Below are 13,467 nucleotides of genomic sequence, written 5' to 3'. Positions count from 1 at the left end.
TGAGCCCTAAAAATGAAACTGAGAAGCCCCAAGGGGCCACAGTGAGAGTCACCACCCTCTGGGAACTCAGGTAGGCCAGTTTGTATCCCCTTTCCCAGGCCCAGCCACCTGCCCCAGGACACTGAATCCTACCTACCTTCTAGCCTGAATCTGTCTCTCAGCAACCCAACTTTACCAGTCAGCTGTTCAGGCAGCAAGAATTTTGAGCACCTACAGAAGGTGAGCAATGTGAACAGGGTAAAACTAGGCTTCTTCAAGGAGCAGTGGTTCACAGGCCTGGGTACCAAATCCTAAGCCTCCCCAGCCCATATCACTGACCTTCTGCCTGAAAGGAAGTTCTTCCTTAGATCTAACTGCAGTTCCTCCTGCTGTAGAAAGTTTCCACTGGACTATAGGCTTCTCTGTTTTTTGTTGTTGTCGTTGTTGTTTTGTTTTGAGCCAGAGTCTTGCTCTGTCGCCCAGGCTGGAGTGCAGTGGCACGATCCCAGCTCACTGCAACCTCCGCCTCCCAGGTTCAAGTGATTCTCCTACCTCAGCCTCCCGAGTAGCTGCGACTACAGGCGTCCACCACCACGCCTGGCTAATTTTTTGTATTTTAGTAGAGACGGAGTTTCACCGTGTTGCCCAGGCTGGTGTCAAACTGCTGAGCTCAGGCAATCCGTCCGCCTCGGCCTCCCAAAGTGCTGGGATTATAGGTGTGTGCCACGGCACCCGACCCAACTTTAGGCTTCTTAAGGTGCCTCTGTATTCCCAGTGCCTCTCTGTTTCTGGTACACAATAGACTTTATAAATGTTTGCTGAATTAGTGGTCCTTGTTCCATCCCCAGCCTGCCCTAACCCCTGCCCCACCCACACATGAATTCAATGAGCTAATACCTTTAAGCCCTTAAACAGAGTTACATATTCGCTTGCTAAATAATACAGACATCAGTTACAGCCCCTTCTAGAACCTGTAGTCCCCCGCCTCCTGCCTGAGCAGTCACACCACATTATTCTGTCTCCTGTACTTCCTGGGTATTTCCAGGGTCGTCAAAAAGCCCAGTGTATTGCCGAAGGGACTAAGGTTAGATCTCAGGAAGGACTTCCTAGAGAATAGCCAAGGGGAGTCTGGTCATCCTGGGAGAGCTGGCCAGTGGAGCAGAGCTGGGGTCAGTGGGGTAGGGTCTGAGATTTTGGGGACAGTGAGTAGTGGGAGAGGCGAGGTCTGGAGCAAAATGGAGCCAGGGTGCCACCTAGTGGTTCCCTCACCTCCCCAGCCCCAGAAGCTCTTCCTTCTGGGCCTGGGTTCTTTTCCCTCCTCCACACCCTTCCCTAAAGAAGGCAATAACTTTTGAGTGCCCAAAACAGGAGAGGCATTTTTCTTGCATTGCTTTATTTAATCACTTCCCCAGCCCTTCCATCGCCTTTTTTGAGGATAAGAAACCCAAAGTTCCCAGAGATTAACTTGCCCAAGATTACTTAGCCTGGATTTGAGCCCGAGGCTCAGACTCCAAAACCCACACTCAATTTGCTACATCTCCCAGGGGTGGGGCCAAGGCAGCTGTGAGCAAAAGGAGAAGTATCAGCTTCTCAAGGGCCTAGGGTTTGTTGGAAGGGCAAGGCAAGGGCAAAGGGGGATACAGAACAAGGGGGCAAGTACCAGTGCCTGGGATGGACCCATCCATTCAGGCAGGGGGTGTGGGGTGTCCCCTGTGCTTAGAAACCACCTAGCATCATAGCTGCAACAGCACTTTATTGGGATCTGAGTCTACAGTTCACATAGGGAGGTGAAGCCGTGGGAGAAGCAGGGGTAAAAAAAAAAAGGCGGGGGGGGACTTCACCCCCTAGGGACAGCTGCTTCCAAACCTAACAAAACCCCAGGGTAAGTCCTCGTGCTGGGCCTCGAGCCAGCAACTCTAGTCAAATCCCAAGGCACCGGTCAGCATGTGGGTCAAGGGGCCCACTATGGGGACATACACTCAAGAGGATGAAAGCTCTTTAGCTTCAGAATCAGATTGCCTTCCCCAGACCCCACCCCAAAACAGGCTCCTCTCCCATCTCCCCCTTCACAGTGACAAAACACAAGCCCACATCCCAGGGCCTGGAGTATTTGCATGCATTTGCATAGACAGCAACGCAGGTCCAGCTAAGGCCTTTTTCTACATAAAGTGACATCAGTGCAGGGCTGGTGATTTTGCTCTACTGTGTGAAAGATATCTGAGGACACCAAACAAGCCAGGACAGAGTCCACCCTCCAGGAGTTAGATAACGCTGGGATCTTGGGCTGGGCCAGGCCAAGGCCATTCCCTGGGGGGCAGGGCATCAGCCCCGGTGGTGGTGGTGGTGGCTATGGCTGTGCCCCTCCCTGGGCCCCGCAGCTCTTGGGCTCTGTGAGTGCTTGTCCTTCTTCCCTGACCTGTGGGGAGAAAGAGGCCTTTAGGGGACAATACCATGCAATGAAAACAGGTTCCCCAAGGAGACAGGACCCTGCTCCTCCCAGTGAAGCTGACTTGAGCAGGCACCGCCAAGCATATGTGGGAAAAACCTGGTCTCCCAGGATAAAGGCTCCAGTCGGGGAGACAGGAAGATGGGGATCTCCCTCGTCCCCTGGGCCATGCAGGTAGAGGTAGGGCAGGGCAACTCAGGAGAAAGAATTCCCCTGCCCAAAAGGGGACTGCTCAGGACCACTCTGGGGTGGGCACAGGCAGCTTCCTACCCTCAAGGGAAGAAAGGAAGCGGACCTGAATGCCTTCTCTAAGGGAAGCCAGCTGGGGACCAAAAGTAAGGATACTCAAACTAATGATCCTTGCTCTTCACATCCTCCCAACTGCCTCTGTCCCACCCGACCCAACTCCCCCACAGCTGCTCACCTCTTCTTCAGTGCTTTGTCTCCAAAGAAGTGGCTGAAGATGAAGTCCTCAAAGTCATCTACTTCATCATCATCACCTGTCTGTTGCAGAGCCACCTCCTCCAAGCTGTCCTCCAGGGCATCCACAAAATCCCGGAAGCGGAGGCGGTCATGACGGAAGATGCCATCCTCACCAAAGAAAGCAGGTGAGAGGGGTAGCTCCTTGGTCAGCTGCCCAGCCCAGGGCAGCCGTGCCAGGTATGTTCTTAGCAGAGAGGCCAGCTCCTGTTGCCGCACTGGGGCTAGCTCTGTGCCAAAGAAAGTCAGGCCCTCCTGCCGGGCACACTCGTCCACACCTGAGCAGCCCTGGGGTGCCCGGTACTTGGGCCTCAACAGCTCTGCCCAGGATGGCAGGGGGTCATGGCTGTCCTTAGTCCCTTCCCTCCACCGAGGTTGCTTCTGCTTTTCTCCAGAGGAGTGGAAGCTACCACTTTTCCTTGGGGGTTCCTTCGGGCCCTGTCGCTTGCCCTCCTTCTTGCTCCCCGACTCCTCCACCCTTGGCCTGCCCTCCTTCCACCTTCCTGCTGGCTCCCTGTCCTCCTGACCTCCCCAGTTCTTCTTCCTTTCCCGGCCAGATTCTTCCTTCTTATGTTTCCAGTGCTCAGCCTTCCGGTCTCTCTGCCCATCCCACCACTTTTCCTTTCCACTCCACTCCCTAGAATTCTGGAAGTGGGACTTCTGGTGCCAGGCCTCTGAGGCATTGGCAGAGACCCCAGGGTCCTGGCCCCAGTTCTCCAGGCCCTGCAGTTTCTGGGCCAATCTGTGGCCCAGCTCAGCCAAGCCAGCATGAGCTGGGTCCCTGCGGCCGGCATCCTGCAAGCTCCTCTCCAGATCCTGCTGTACAGACCCCAGCAGCCGTCGCTGCCTCTCTAACTCTTGCCTTAATGCCTGTGCCTCAGCCTCCAGCTGTTCCTTCTGCTTCAGGAAGCTGAGTTCTGGCTCCTGCTCCCTGGAGCCTTGCTCCCTGATGGCCTTGTCACCCTGTGGGCCTCTACCCCCACTGAGGCACACCCCATCTGTGCCCCGGACACAGTCGGCCTCCAGCCCCTGGAGCCGGGCCCGCAGCTGCTGCAGCTCTGACTCCAGAGCCCGCTGGAAGGCTTCGCCCTGCTGCAGAGCCCCCCGGAGCTGGGCATTCTCCTCCTCTAGCCCTTTGGGCTGGTGCATCAGGCTCTGAAGCTCTTCCTTTTGGGCCTAGAATATGGTTTAGGACAAAGGAAGTCACAAAGAGTTCTTGTCAGGATAGCCCCAATGCCTTCTACCCCAATTCCATTCTATTATAGTGGGCAGGTGGCCTGAGCCCGTTTTATGGCCTGGAACACCCAGAGGATTTGGTTTTCATCCTCCACCCCATCTCCATCATGAATGAGACACAGGGATCCCCAAATTCCATCCTGGGTCTCGGCATCTACATCTTTATATAAGCACACACTTCCTAGATTCACCTAAGGATAGCCAATGTGTGGCTCTCACAGTCTTGTTTCCTGGAACAGTGTTAACTGATCATGGCACCTGGCATGTTCTTTAAATCCTTTTCCACACAGTGCTCCAGGCAGACCACACCAATCAATCACAGGTGATACCATGTATGTTTCATGTACCATGTGGAACAGGTATGCCAGCCCTGGCCCAAACCTTAGCACAAGGGATGTGAACCAAGAACTGGGAAGACGCCCTGACTATAGCGGGAGAGGGGAGGGTCAGGATGTGTGGGTAAATAGGAAACATTCCTTTTGGGGGAGGATGCTAGGACAGATGCCTGGCATAGGTGGGTTACCCTAGCCCAGCCCCTCCTGCCTGTGCCCACCTGCAGCTGGGCCTGCAGCAGCCGGATGTCCTGGTTCTCCTTGGCCAGCTTGTCCAGCAGAAGACCCATGTTTTGCAGGCTGGGGACACTGTCAGGAGGCACTGAGGCCTGCAGCTGTTCCCTTAGCCCATCCTGAGGGCAGAAGAGCCTGTTATGCCATGCTACCCCACAGCCCAGGTTCTCCCCAGCCAGGCCCCACCTGCCTCTGGAGACATTCACACATACCTGCCTGTCCCCCACAGCATCCAGCAGCTCAGGGTCTAGGAGGACCTGCCGCTCCACTTCCTCCATGGGCCCTGTGGGAAAGGGAAACCCTGAAACTGGTCCTGAGGCACACAGAACCCATTCTCCCCACACCCTCCCATTCACACAGCCACCACTCCTGCTCAGGACCCACCCTGTGGCTGAGCGGTCTGGTGAGATAAAGGGCCAAGGGGCACCCTGAACAGCTGACAAGGCCACTAACTGAGAAATAAATGTGAGCCCCCAGCACCCCTACTCCTGACCCAGAGAACCAGAGAACACATACAACTCCCCAGCACAAGACAGGCTCCTCCCTACTCACCAGTCTCAGACTCTGAGAGGCCACCTAAAGACAGAGACAGAGGAGTCTGATGAGGCCCTCGGGGAGGGGTGATGTGAGGTAAGGTGAGAACATGGCAGGAGGGCAGGCAGGCATGGAAGCCCAAAGCCCCAGCCTCAGAGGTACCACTCACCTGAGAAGAGGAGGACCCCCAGGCCAAGCAGAACCAGGGCCCCAAGGAGGCACATATTGAGGGAGATGCCCAGCTCCCCGCCTGCACCCTCACCCCCAGCCTGGTTCTCCACAGCCAGGGACACCATGGGCTGAGGTGGGCCGGCCTCCCGGCCCCGCCGTCTCCGCAGACCCTCCATGTCCACGTCGGTGTCATCCTCACTGCTGGAGCAGCGGCCCTCCTCCCTGATCCAAGCTAGGGGAAAGGACAGGGCAGGGCAGTGAGGTGACTGGAGAGATGGGGAGACACAGACAGAGAGGGGAAGCAGAGGAAGGCACAGGGAGGGAGGTCGTCAGCCCTGACCCCAGAGAGGGGCACATGAAGACCTTGCCCACTTGCCCACTTCTGCCTGGGCATTGATGACTGTCCCTGCCCAGTCTGGAGGCAGGAGACCAGTGCTGTCAATCTACAAGCTATAAAAGCCATTTTCATCCTGAAAGCATCCTCCTTCCTCAGTGTGCGCTGTGCATCAAATTTCTGCAGCTATTACCACCCTCCTGGGTCGCCTCCAAACTCTCTGGCCATTCCTTCCCATTCTCCCTCCCTGGCTCTTCCCTGATCCTAAAGTCAGTGGTCTCCCTGGCACTATTTCAGGTTCTCTGCTCTTCTCACTGTACACATAGTCACAATTCTCTGACCCACACCACTGACACCCCCCTTCAGCAATGAGTCCTTAGTGTGTAACTCCTCACTTGGCCTCCCAGAGCTCCAAGCCTGTATGTCTGACTGCCTGCTGGCCACTCCCTCTGGGACCAAACATTCAACACACTGCCCTGCAAACTGGTTCTTTTCTGGTGTTTCCCCAATTCAGGGGAAGGCACTGCTTCCACCATCTAGCTAACCTAAGCCCTCCCTCTCCACCTCACATCCAGACAGTTTCACAGTTCTACACTTAAACATCTTGACAGTCCACCCCTGTTCACAACCCACACTGTACCTGCCTTAGTTCAGGTCTGCATCTTCTTTCTTTCTTTTTAATATTTATTTATTTTTATTTATTTTTATTTTTTGAGACAGGGTCTGGCTCTGTCGTCCAGGCTGGAGTGCAGTGGCGTGATCACAACTCACTGTAATCTCCACCTCCCAGGCTCAAGCGATCCTCCCACCTCAGCCTCCTGAGTAGCTGAGACTATAGGCATGCATCATTACACCCGGCTAATTTTTTTATGTGTGTGTGTGTATTTTTTTGTAAAGATGGGGTTTTGCCATGTTTCCCAGGCTGGTCTCAAACTCCTGAGCTCAAGTGATCCACCCGCCTGGAACACCCAGAGGATTTGGTTTTCATCCTCCACCCCATCTCCATCATGAATGAGACACAGGGATCCCCAAATTCCATCCTGGGTCTCGGCATCTACATCTTTATATAAGCACACACTTCCTAGATTCACCTAAGGATAGCCAATGTGTGGCTCTCACAGTCTTGTTTCCTGGAACAGTGTTAACTGATCATGGCACCTGGCATGTTCTTTAAATCCTTTTCCACACAGTGCTCCAGGCAGACCACACCAATCAATCACAGGTGATACCATGTACGTTTCATGTACCATGTGGAATAGGTATGCCAGCCCTGGCCCAAACCTTAGCACAAGGGATGTGAACCAAGAACTGGGAAGACGCCCTGACTATAGTGGGAGAGGGGAGGGTCAGGATGTGTGGGTAAATAGGAAACATTCCTTTTGGGGGAGGATGCTAGGACAGACGCCTGGCCTAGGTGGGTTACCCTAGCCCAGCCCCTCCTGCCTGTGCCTCCCAAAGTGTGAGGATTACAGGTGTGAGCCACCACACCCAGCCTATTTTTATTTTTATATATTTTATTTTATTTTATTTTATTTATTTATTTTTATTTTTTGAGGCAGAGTCTACCTCTGTAACCCAGGCTGGAGTGCAGTGGCACAATCTTGGCTCACTGCAACCTCCGCCTCCCAGGTTCAAGCGATTCTCCTGCCTCAGCTTCCCAGGTAGCTGGGAAGTAGCTGGGACTACAGGCGTGCACCACCACACCGAGCTAATTTTTGTATTTTTAATAGATACGGGGTTTCACCATGTTGCCCAGGCTGGTCTCAAACTTCTGACCTCAGGTGATCCACCCACCTTGGCCTCTCAAAGTGCTGGGACTACAGGCGTGAGCCACTGCACCCCGCCGCCTATTTTTATTTTCTTTAGAGACAGGGTCTCCCTCTGTTGCCCAGGCTGGAGTGAAGTGGGACGACCATGGCACACTGCAGTCTTGAATTCCTGGGCTCAAGCAATCCTCCTACCTCAGCCTCCCAAAGTGCTGGGATTATAGGCACGAGCCACCATGCCTGGCCCAGGTCTGCATCATCTTTGCCTGACCACTGCAGTTGCCTCCTAAATGGCCCCCAGGCCCTCCATCCTGTCACTCAACAGGGACCAATTCCTACACTCCTCTGCCACAAGCCTGGAACAGAGCTCCTTAGCACAAGACAGGTGGTCCCCACTCCTTTGCTGATGCTGCAGCCTTGGCCTAAAACATTCTCTTTTCCCTGGCCTACGTACCAAAAGCCTACTCTGTGCTCAGGGCTCCACTCAAATGTCACCTCTCACTGTCCCAGCCTCTCCCTTGCCCTCAACCAGTCCCCTGACTGAATGGCCTCTCCCTCCTTTGGGAGTACCTTAATTACAGTTCTGTACCACTCTTAGGTCTGATATGCACCTTGGCTCAGTCTGATCTGCCGCTTACATAGGCGGTAACCAACCATCTTCCCTCTGCCCAGGCCCAGGGCCAGCACAAGGAAGGGACTCCAGAAATGAGGGTTGAATTCTGGAAGCAAGAAAAGAGGAGGTCCCCATGGCAGAGAGGAAAGAGTCAACCAGATGTGGGCCCTGCCCCTTACCAGCAGTGTGACCTTGGTCAAGTCATTCAACCTTTCTGGGCCTCAACGTCCCAGGGGTAGTGGTGAGAAAGGAGAGCACCAAGCTGCTCAGCCCTAGGGCCTGGACCACAGCATGTGCTCAGTAGTGATGGCTGATCCCTCTCCCATACCTTCTAGAAGGAGAGTGACAGGAGAGGCAAAGAAGACTCTCACCTGCTTTGGGGGTTGAAGGCAGGCTCTGTGGAGGGCTCTGGCCTTCCAGGTCCTGTGTGTCTGGTCCCAGGCCTGTCACCACAGTGGTCTCCTGCAGGTCTCCCTGGACTACTGTGTCTCCTGGGCCAGGAGGCTCCACACCACAAACATCACCTTCCAGGGTGCCCTAATGCAGATGCAGCAGTGAGCAGCTGCTAGCCCTCCCCGCCTCCCTTCCTTCCCACAGCGAATCTCCTCACCTTGACCTCAGTCTCCTCTGTTAGAATGCTGCCAGACTGAGGGCTTTCAGTCTGGAAGAGTGTCCCTGTGGTAGGAGAAAAGGCCCAGAAAAACCCACTGCCCCAGCTGAATTTCCTTTGCAGCCCTCTGTCCATCCCAAGGGCCCCTACCAGGTTGGAAGAGGCAGGAAAAAGCCAGGATGGAATGAGAAAAGGAGTTTGTCAACTGAGATTAATGGAGGAACTAAAACGAACCAGCCTCCCTTTCTCTGAGGAAACTGAGAAACCCCAAAATATGGAGAATAGCTTTGTCCGGTAAGCTATGTCCTAAGCAGGGCCCAGTACCTTCTCCATCCATGGTCCCAGCTAATTCTTTCCCATCTGCCTTGGAGGGGCTGTGAGGGGCCTGCAGGGCTCTCTCAGATTCTGGGTCCATCCTGGATGCCGGGCCCAGTGTCTCCACTGGCAGGCTCTGGGAGGAGAAGTGCAAGGAGAAGGGCTGCACCCAAGAATGGGGCCCCAGCCCACATCCCAGAAACACACATGTTCAGTCATGAGCTGGCCCGAAAAGGGGCTCGGGGCAGCACCAAGTGCTCGGCATTCCCCAGCCTCACTCACTGCGAGGAGGAACTTTCAGGGGCCAGGTTTCCGCTACACAGCGCCGCACCACCAGACCAAGGCACTGGTTGCAGTACAAACCTGGTGCCCCGCCTCCAGGAGGTAAGCTAGAGCCTACGTTTCCCTCCCATCAAGATCAGCAGCACTTCCTTCCCCACAGATGAACAACCCAGATATTATAATATTAAGGGTGGGAAGAAGGCAAGAGAACAAAGTCCCCTGGGTGCCCACGGGTCACAGTTATGCCTCCCAGGGTGTCCCTGCAGCTGCCCTCTCAACTGGACAACTACTTACATCTCTCAAGCCTTTCTGGCCTTTCCCGCTGGCCCCTGACACTCCCCCGACACCCGTCTCCCAGCAGCTGCTCACAGAAGCCCAACCCACCCCAACCACAGACAGCCTGTCTCCAGGGCACTCTCAGCCTGGACATCCAGCCCTGGCCACACAGCCTTGGCCTCCTCCCTCTGCCTACTCCCCTTCCACAGGGCCCTGGCCTGCCACCCGCCCCGTGGCTCCAACTATCCCTCTGAGAGTAATGCGTCACCTTAGTTGTGTCTTTGCTATTTTCAAAACATTTTTATTCTCATGGTCCCCCCTACAAGGCAAAAATCATGATGCCCGTTTTACAGGAGAGGACAGAGAGGTGAAATGGCATGCCCAAGGTCCCCCAGCTGTCAACAAAGACACCTCAACAGGAGGCCAGGGCTCTGAGAGCCTGGTGACCGTCTGCTCATACCTGCCTTCCCTCTGCCAGTGAGCCCCAGTCCATTATCTTGCTCCAGCGTCATCCCCAAGGTCAACTCTTTACTCCCAGCTGGGTTCCTCAAGGGCACCTCAAACTCAACATGTTGAAACTGAGCTTCTCTCCTCCTCCCCTCCTGGTGGCTCTAATATACAAAGTCGCTACGTCTTGGAACTCTCAGAGATGCCTTTGACAAATTTTTGCCATCCCTTCTCTAGCCACTCAGTTCCCCATCCTGCCAACCCCCTTCTCCCTCCTCAGTGGGCTTCTGCCCCACCAGCTGCTACCTGGACTGCTGCAGGGGGTCTTTGAAACACTCTCTTCCTGTTCCCACCCAGCATGCACAGTGGCTTCACCCTCTGCCTGAGACAATGATTGTCCTGATCCCTCTAACCCAAAGCCCCACACTGATTTCCCATCAGGATGAGGCCTGAAGGCCTCAGCCAGGCCCTTCAGGTCTCTTCCAGGGGTTCCCAGGCTCTGTCCCCAACCTCACTCCAACACTGGCTCCAACCCACGTCTCCACATCACCCATGGGTGTCCCACAGTCTCCCCCAGCATGGCGTTCCCCACTATCGCCTCGGGACCTTTGTTCACATTGGTCTCTCCATTCGAAATCCGTCCCTACTTGTCTCAGCTTACCCAACTGGTCCCTTACTTCATGGCATGGTCCAAGTGCCAACACCTGACCCCTGGGGCCTGATCTACTTCTTCCTGCTACTGGAATTCCTCTAACAGCCGGCAGGAAGTGATGTAGGTGACCATCAGGACTAAGGAAAAGGACCCACCAAGAAAGAAGCCCAGCACTTCAGAAACACCCCCCAACCCCACCCCCATGGTTCCCAGGCCCGCTCTTCCTACCTCGGAGCCAGCAAGCACCCAGCTATTATCAGAGTCTGGGCAGGAGGCCATAGTTGCTGAGGTCCCTGAGGCTGCTGTGGCTGCCACCTGCAGAAGAAAGCTCTCTTAAGGATGGGAGCTCCCTTCAGGAGGGGCAGAATGCAGAAAGCAGCCTTGGCTGGGTTCCAAGGTTCAAGTGCTGGGCAGCAGCCTCCAGAACCAAGCCTGGTTCCAGTCCTTCTCTCCCTGACACCCCAGCTCTTCTAAGCAGTATTTGCCTTGCAAATCAGAATCTGCCAACACCCACAGAGAAGCCAGCCTCTCCCAGGGACCAACAGGGCCTTGGAAAACTGAACTGACCTTGAAAGGTCAAAGTAGCATAGGCTGGAAAGGCTCTGGGGAATTCCAGTCCAGCCCCCTGACATTTGAGTCAGGGAAGATGAAGCCCAGCAAGGTTGACAGACTCGACTTGCCAATAAGAAGACTTGTTAATAAGAAGAGCAGGGAAACAACACAGCCCTCCCTTCACAACACCAGGTACCTACACAATCACTACCTTCTCCCCCAGGACCTGGAAGGGAAGACTCAATGGCCTCCTTCAGCCCTAAGTGTCCCAGCACTTGCCCAGCATAAGTCCTTGGTATGGTCTAGTTCAGTGGTTCTCAATCTTGGCTGCACATTGGAATCACCTAAGATTTTGATTCAATTGAGTTGGAGGGTAGGCCCGGGCGTGGGTCTTTTAAAAAACCACTCAAATGATTCTCATGCGCAGCCAGGGTTAAGAACCACTGGCATAGCTTAGATCCACCTGGATGCACCTTTTATAAGTCTCCTCATCACTCTCAGTCTCCATCCTAAATTCTGTTTACCTTCTTAGTAATCGCCAGAGTTTGGTCTTAGGGAACTTGAAGGTGACTGGGAAAATGGATTTATGGCAACTATCATGTATATATACATCACTTTATAGCTTGCAAAAAATAGACAAAAATCAGGGCTATGGTCCTGCACCCGGTTAATCTGCTCTGACTTGACAGGGATAGGGAAGGGAATCACTCCAGTTTCCAAAGCCTGACTGACACAAAGCAGGGTAAGAAGAGAGGGATCCGCCCCTTCATCCAAGGCTAAAACAGTTCCCTCAGGCAGCTCCTGTTGGGACCAGGCATAAAGGTGGAAGGACAGATGAGCTGACCTCTCAAGAGTACTGGATTGTGATCCCTCAGAACAGGATAAATGACTGCTTCCCGAGCACTTTATAAGAAAACTCAGGAAAAGGGAAGTGAGGCTGGGAGAGTATGGCAGTTTTACCTTTGAAACCAACCACATTATCCCCTTCTGTTTGAGCTGTTTTCAAGTCCTGCGTGGTGCCCTAAGTAACCTCCTGTGGCTCCTGCCAGTCAAGATCCAAGTCCTGGATAGGTCTTTCCCAATGCCCATCCTCCCAGACACATGCACCCATTCCACACGGAGACAGGAGAATGGCTGCAATGACCTCCCTGTACCAAATCCAACAGGACACCCTGGCATGCATCTGTAAGTATCCATAGAGCCATGGCTGTTCAGCCTTCCGCTTGTGGCTCCACCCCCGCCCTTGTTATCATCTCCCCATCCCCAGTTGCTGACTGTTAACAGGTGGTGGCAGGAAGGAAGTGGCAGCAGCTTGGGCTGAAGTCCCTGTTTATCCCTAGCTGTGTGTGCAGCCTGCTCAGGTCCTCTAGAACCAGGCACCATGGCAACCACAGTGATGTCAGACCCACTGTCTCCATGGAAACCAGCAAAGGTATTTGGGTCAACAAAACAAATACTTATGAGACCCAAATAGGAGACACTCTGAAACTCCTATACTCTGGGTTCCAAACCCTGATACCTCTTTCTTGGTTAGGTTAACCCAGGGTTCAAAAAAATACCTCTTCTCCCAAGCCAGCATCTCACTGCCTTATTAGGAAGTTCCTTCTGCTGTCTAATCTCCACCCTTCCCTGCTGTGTTTCCAGATCTTTTTCTTTTCATCGACCTTCTGGAAGAAAACCCACCTCCACTCCCTCCCTCCACCCCCTTCTTTTCATTCAGGCAGGATTCAACAAACACCTCCTGTAAGGATTATGACAGAGACTTCTGCTATTTCTAAAAAACAGCTAAAGGGGGAGCTCTCCCACTCAGTATAAAGCTAGGAAGTCTCGCCTCTAGTTAATTTAAACTCCTCTAACAGTTGCTCCTCCAAACCGCTAAAGCAAATGATCTAGGGCCACTTGCCTGGGGTACCCAGAGCAAGTTCCTGTTGTGTTAGCGTCGGCACCTGGCCTTCCTCCCCCAGCCCAGAAATGAAAAGCAGCTCATTCCTTCTAGATTAGTTCCGCCTTCCCTTTTCCTTATTCCACCCCCTTCAAAGCGAATCTGTGGACCCCTTCCCAGCTAAGGCATTACCTGAACCAGCTCTTGCTTCGGTCTTCAGCTTAACTTGTTGCAGGCTTCCCTTTGTTTGCAGCCCGAGAAGAAAATCATGTGACCAGAAACTGACCAATGAAAAGTCAACTTCCCCAAGGGGGCGGAAACTTTTG

At 53.9% G+C, this 13,467-nt stretch overlaps 1 protein-coding gene across 2 annotated transcripts; it reads right to left on the bottom strand.

Annotated features, from left to right (window-relative positions):
* Nucleotides 1-1,355: 1,355 nt before the first annotated feature.
* PBXIP1 (PBX homeobox interacting protein 1) lies at nucleotides 1,356-13,409 on the bottom strand. Of its 2 annotated transcripts, none has more exons than XM_034936527.3 (11): nucleotides 13,334-13,409; nucleotides 10,936-11,022; nucleotides 9,060-9,186; nucleotides 8,736-8,800; nucleotides 8,497-8,662; nucleotides 5,411-5,644; nucleotides 5,260-5,283; nucleotides 4,920-4,990; nucleotides 4,695-4,826; nucleotides 2,850-4,081; nucleotides 1,356-2,395 (listed from the first exon to the last, which is right to left on the bottom strand). In XM_034936527.3, the coding sequence occupies exons 2-11, from the start codon at nucleotides 10,984-10,986 to the stop codon at nucleotides 2,302-2,304; spliced, it is 2,196 nt and encodes a 731-aa protein (XP_034792418.1). In that variant the 5' UTR covers nucleotides 10,987-11,022; nucleotides 13,334-13,409; the 3' UTR covers nucleotides 1,356-2,301. The 2 variants fall into 2 exon arrangements, with proteins under 2 accessions (XP_034792418.1, XP_054957107.1); XM_055101132.2 differs by lacking the exon at nucleotides 13,334-13,409 and adding an exon at nucleotides 12,220-12,637.
* Between the last annotated feature and the right edge of the window lie 58 nt (nucleotides 13,410-13,467).

This window comes from Pan paniscus, chromosome 1, assembly GCF_029289425.2.
Source record: "Pan paniscus chromosome 1, NHGRI_mPanPan1-v2.0_pri, whole genome shotgun sequence".
NCBI lineage: Eukaryota > Metazoa > Chordata > Mammalia > Primates > Hominidae > Pan > Pan paniscus.
This window is presented reverse-complemented; position numbering and strand designations above follow the sequence as displayed.